The 5583-nt window shown below is 53.0% G+C and overlaps 1 protein-coding gene across 1 annotated transcript; it reads right to left on the minus strand.

Annotated features, from left to right (window-relative positions):
• Positions 1-1368: 1368 nt before the first annotated feature.
• On the minus strand, positions 1369-5484 carry LOC107298116 (transmembrane protein 176A-like). Its single transcript, XM_015827477.1, has 6 exons — positions 5476-5484; positions 3706-3828; positions 2942-2995; positions 2620-2859; positions 2134-2244; positions 1369-1625 (listed from the first exon to the last, which is right to left on the minus strand). The coding sequence occupies exons 1-6, from the start codon at positions 5482-5484 to the stop codon at positions 1539-1541; spliced, it is 624 nt and encodes a 207-aa protein (XP_015682963.1). The 3' UTR covers positions 1369-1538.
• Positions 5485-5583: the final 99 nt, after the last annotated feature.

Genomic DNA, 5583 nt, shown 5'->3' on the forward strand with positions numbered 1-5583 from the left:
GACGGACGGACGGACGGATGGATGGATGGACAGACATAGATACATGGATGGATGGATGGACAGACGGATGGATGGACGGACGGACAGATACATGGATGGATGGATGGATGGACAGACATAGATACATGGATGGATGGATGGACAGACAGATACATGGATGGATGGACAGACATAGATACATGGATGGATGGATGGACGGACATGGATGGATGGATGGATGGATGGATGGATGGATGGATGGATGGACGGACATAGATACATGGATGGATGGATGGACAGACATGGATGGATGGATGGATGGATGGATGGATGGACGGACATAGATACATGGATGGATGGACGGACATGGATGGATGGACAGACATAGATACATGGATGGACAGACAGATACATGGATGAATGGATGGATGGACGGACATAGATACATGGATGGACGGATGGACGGACATAGATACATGGATGGATGGATGGATGGATGGACGGACATAGATGGATGGATGGATGGACGGACAGACATAGATACATGGATGGATGGATGGATGGATGGACGGATGGATGGACGGATGGATGGACGGACAGACACAGATGGATGGATGGATGGATGGACGGACAGATAGATGATAGAGGGAGGGAGGGAGGGAGGGACGGACGGATGGACGGACGGACAGACATAGGTAGATGATAGATAGATTGGACGGATGGACGGACGGAAAGACATAGATTGGATAGATAGATTGGATGGATAGATTGGATGGATGGATGCATGGATGCATGGACGGACGGACAGACATAGATTGGATGGATAGATAGGATGGATGGACGGACGGACATAGATTGGATGGATAGATAGGATGGATGGACGGACGGACATAGATAGATGAATGGATGGATGCTAAATGCTAATTAGACTAAGTGGGACAGGTGACACCCGTCTTTTTTACATCGTAACCAAAACTGGATGGAGTATTCCAAGCGTGGCCTTACCAAGGCCTTGTAAAGTGGTAGTAACCCTTCACGGGATCCTGATTCTATCCCTCTGTTAATGCAGCCTAGCACACTGTGTCGTTGGCCTTTTTGGCAGCTGCAGCACACGGCTGGCTCCTGTTTAGATGATTGTCCAGTAGGACTCCCAGATCCCTCTCACAGTTGCTATTATTGAGTAAGGTACCCCCTATACTAGTCCACCTGCCCAGTCGGTTTTCCTTGCCTAAATGTAGTTTTGCTAAAGGCTCAATTAGAGTTTGCTAAATGCTAACGGCTAATCAGCGGGGGACACACACTGCTGCGCGCGCCCCACGGGTGCCCCACGGCTGCCCGACGTTGGGCCGAGCGGCCAAACAGACAGGAGCTCAAAATCCAGAAAAAGCTTCTTTTTTTATTCACTGCGTGCAGGAGGAGAATGCTTGCGTGAGAAGCGGTGGGTAACTTTGGAGTAGCGGAGTTCGGGAGTCGCGGCTGGGAAGTCCTTCAGCTGCTCTTTGGTCCCGGGGAAGCGCCAAAGGCCGGCGTTGGGCTTGGGGGGCTTCCCTCCGTGCCCCTCAGGCAGGGCTCTGCTCTTTGCCCGGATCCTCGGGCGCAGAAGAGACGTCTGGGTCCTCCAGGGCCACGTAGTCCCGCCAGCCTCCCTGCGAGACAAAAAGGATTGCAGCGGCTTCCCCAGGATTGGCCAGTGGCCAGCAAGACACACACCCCCCGCCATTCACTCCAGAGCAGGGGTCCCCAACCTAGGGCCGCGACCCACTAGTTTGCAACCGGGCCGCGGAAACAGCCGATGAGCACACGGGCGCGAGCAGCAGGCGAGGACATGAGCACGCTCCACTGAGCGTGCAAACGGAGGCCCTGCTGCCCGCGCGCGCTTGCCGGCCGTTGGTGTGGAACCATCCCTTCTCCCACCCGCCGGTCCGCCAAGCCGGAACCGTCGGAGAGCTCGGCTCCAGAGGGAATGTGGCCCCGGGGGAGATCTTCCCGAGATCTCTTCTTCGGAAGCTGAGCGATTTAAGTGCGACTCCTTCTGGAGTACCCAGAGCGACAACAGCCAGGGACTCCCGGGGGGCGTGTGTGGCTGCCCTCCAGAGTGCCCGACCCGGCCGTGCCCACTGGGACCACGAACTCTGCGCCCTTCCCTCCACGTACCCAGCAGGAGCAACTCAGGCGGCGCAGGCCGTATCCCAAGCAGAAGAGGGCGGTGGCCAGAGCGGCGATGTGCACGATCAGCAGGAGGATCAGGGTGCTGCTCCACATGCGCTGGGGAAAGAGGGGGGCTCGACTCAGCAGGAGAGGGGGGCAGGCGGGCCCAGCAGTCGACTGGTCCACCAAAGCTCACTGGCACTGGCTCCCGTGCTTTGTCCACACCGGCCGGGACTCGGTGGGGAGGCAGGAGGAGGGCGTCGGAGAGGGGGAACGCCCGTCTGCGAGGACCAGAGGGTACTTTCTCCCAGGGGCTGAACACATCTTCCCGAATCCGCCGGAGGACAGGTGAGCCCTCCTTGCCCTTCAGTTTGACATTCAGGACAGACAGACAGACCAAGGGAGGCCCGTACTTCGAAGGTCCCGTCCTGGGATTGCTGTCTTCTAAGAGGCGCTGCTGCCCGCCTCCCTCTCTGGCGAACCAACACTCACCACGAGCCCCAAGAGAGCCTTCTGGCACTGCCTGACCCGCTCTTGGTCCCACTCGTTGTCGTACGGAGGTCTGGTGGTCGGTTCCCACGAGCGGTAACCCCGGTCCTCCACTCTGTGCTTGCAGAGCTCCACAACCCAGTAGGGTTCGTAGGTGAAGGGTACGAACTCCGTCAAGCCCAACGAGAAGGCCACCGAGCCGGCCACGACGCTGCCCAGGTTGAGGAAGGTGGCCAGGTGGACCTAGGAGGCGAGGCAGGGCACGGCTGAGAATGGGCACCGGGGTCCTTGCGACAGGCCGGGGACCGGGACCCTCCCCACTTACCCAGTATCCACCGCGTCGTGCGCCCACCACCGAGAAGGTGCCGGAGAGGATGAACTGCAGAGGGAGGGAAGCAAATCGGTGAGGAGTGTCTGTCTGGGCCTCCCGCCCATCCGCCTGTCAACAGTCCAGTTGGCATGTCCAGAAAAAGAGACTCCTGGGACATCATATTTTACTGAAAATCGCCCCCACCCCATCGGGTCTTCCCATTGTCCAATAGCAATATTGCTTTTTGTGATGGCAACAGTCCACTTCTCCTTTCAGCCCCGGCATTAGCGGCCTTGGCTCTCGGTTGCCTAGGTCAGGGGTCCCCAACCCGGGGGCCGTGGCCCACTCCCGGGCTGTCCAGGCCACAGGATGGGCCAGCTGCTGCGCGCACGTGTGTGTGCACTCACCCCCAAGATGAAGACGGGGCGCTACGCTGGGCGAAAACAGGGTGCCGTGTGAAAACGGGGCACCGCACAGGGCAAAAACTTGGGGGGGCTAGCGAGCGTCACGCAGATGCGAAGCGCCGCCCCGTTTGTGTCCCGCGCGACACAGCAAACGCTCCACCCAGCAAGCCCAGAACCTCCCCTGCCCACTTTTGTGCCCTGGACTGACTCCCGGGGACGTCGGCAGCAGTCCATCCCTCTCAAACGGACCGGGCCCTGCCATCTTTGTCCCGTCCCAGAATCCTCCCCTGCCGCTTCTCGAGGGGGAGGGGGTTTCCAGCTGAGACCAAGGGGGGGACCCTCCCCCATTCCTCCATCCCCCCCCCCAGTACTCACCAGGCCACCCATCCAGAAAGGGACTCCGTTATAGATTGACTGCTTGTAGTAGTAGGGTAGGTCAACGAAGCTCAGCGGCACGCCGAGGCCGATGCAGACAGCGCCGAGCAGGATCTGGGCTCCCTGGGGGGGCAGAGGGGGGAGACCCCAGTCATTGTTAGCGGGCAACGGGGGGGTGTTAGTTGGAGACCCCGTTGGGGGGTCGTAGTTCCCTTTGTGGCTGGAGCGGAGAGAGAGGAGCAGCCCCTCGGCTCCTCCCCGACTCAAGTCAGGGTTGGGAATAGAATAGAGCCGGAAGAGACCTCGGAGGTCATCTAGTCCAGCCCCCCTCCTGCCGCCGAAGCAGGAGAACCTACTACACCGTTTCTGACGGAGGGCGGTCCAGTCTCTTGTTAAAAGCCAGTTTATACTTGTACGGCTGGTTTATAACTAGTATGTCAAAAGTAAAAAAAAAAAGATTGAGGTTTGATGTTACTATGTTTATTTTAATAGAGACGGAAGTCCGCTCCCTCCTTTTCTTTCTTTCTTTCTTTCTTTCTTTCTTTCTTTCTTTCTTTCTTTCTTTCTTTCTTTCTTTCTTTCTTTCTTTCCCTTCTTTTTCTTTCTTTTTCTTTCTCCTTCCTTCCTTCCTTTCTTTTCTTTCTTCTTTCTTTTTCTTCCTTCCTTCCTTCCCTTTTTCTTTCTTTCTTTCTTCCTTCCTTCCTTTCTTTTCTTTCTTCTTTCTTTTTCTTCCTTCCTTCCTTCCCTTTTTCTTTCTTTCTTCCTTTCTTCCTTTCTTTTCCTTTCTTTCCATGCCTTCCTTTTCTTTTTCTTTCCTTTCTTTCTTTCTTTCTTTCTTTCTTTCTTTCTTTCTCTTTCTTTTTCTTTCATTTCTTTCCTTTCCTTTCTTTCCTTTCTTTTCCTCCTTCCCTTGCTTCTTTCCTTCCTTCTTTCTGTTTCCTTTCTCCTTCCTTTTCTTTTTTCTCTCTTCGCTTTCTTTCTTTTTCTTTCCCTTCCTTCTTTCCTTTCTTTCTATCTTCCTTTCTTTCTTCTTTCTTTCTTTCCCTTCTTTTCCCTTCTTTTTTTTCTCCTTCTTTCCTTCCTTCCTTTCTTTCTTCCTTTCTTTCTTTTTCTTCCTTCCTTCCTTCCCTTTTTCTTTCTTTCTTTCTTTCTTTCTTTTTTTCTTTCTTTCTCTTCCTTTCTTTCTTTTCCTTTCTTTTCATGCCTTCCTTTTCTTTTTCTTTCCTTTCTTTCTTTCTTTCTTTCTCTTTCTTTTTCTTTCATTTCTTTCCTTTCCTTTCTTTCCTTTCTTTTCCTCCCTCCCTTGCTTCTTTCCTTCCTTCTTTCTGTTTCCTTTTCTTTTTTCTCTCTTCGCTTTCTTTCTTTTTCTTTCCCTTCCTTCTTTCCTTTCTTTCTTTTTCTCTTTCTTTCTTTCTTTCTTTCTTCCTTTCCCTTTCTTCCCATTCCTTCCTTTTGTTTTTCTTTTTCTTTCCCTTTTTTCTTTCTTTCTCTCTTTCTTTTTCTTTCCTCATTTCTTTCCTTTCCTTTCTTTTCCTCCCTCCCTTCCTTCTTTCCTTCCTTCCTTCTCTTTCCTCTCTTTTTTCTTCCTTTCTCTTTCCTTCCCCTTCCTTTTCTTTTCTCTCTCTTCGCTTTCTTTCTCTTTCTTTCCCTTCCTTCTTTCCTTCCTTTCTTTCTTTCCCTTCTTTTTCTTTCTTTTTCTATCTCCTTCTTTCCTTTCTTTCCTTCCTTCCTTCCTTTTTCCCTTCTCTTCTACACTCCTCCCTTCCCTACCTTCCCCATCATTTGTTTTTCTGCAGTTTCGACCCTCCAACTCATCAAACCAGCCTGGCGCTCTCCTCCCTCTGGGGTCACCCCCTCCCATCCCCCCCCTTCCCCCGG

This window comes from Protobothrops mucrosquamatus, unplaced genomic scaffold (genome assembly GCF_001527695.2).
Source record: "Protobothrops mucrosquamatus isolate PMUCROS unplaced genomic scaffold, P.Mucros_1.0 scaffold3727, whole genome shotgun sequence".
Lineage (NCBI taxonomy): Eukaryota > Metazoa > Chordata > Lepidosauria > Squamata > Viperidae > Protobothrops > Protobothrops mucrosquamatus.

Coding starts and splice junctions, on each gene's coding strand:
- LOC107298116 (XM_015827477.1), bottom strand. Junction 2,860..2,941: donor CACGACGCGGTGGATACTGG/GTAAGTGGGGAG, acceptor CTCGCCTCCTAG/GTCCACCTGGCCACCTTCCT. Junction 2,245..2,619: donor AGGCTCTCTTGGGGCTCGTG/GTGAGTGTTGGT, acceptor CTCTTTCCCCAG/CGCATGTGGAGCAGCACCCT.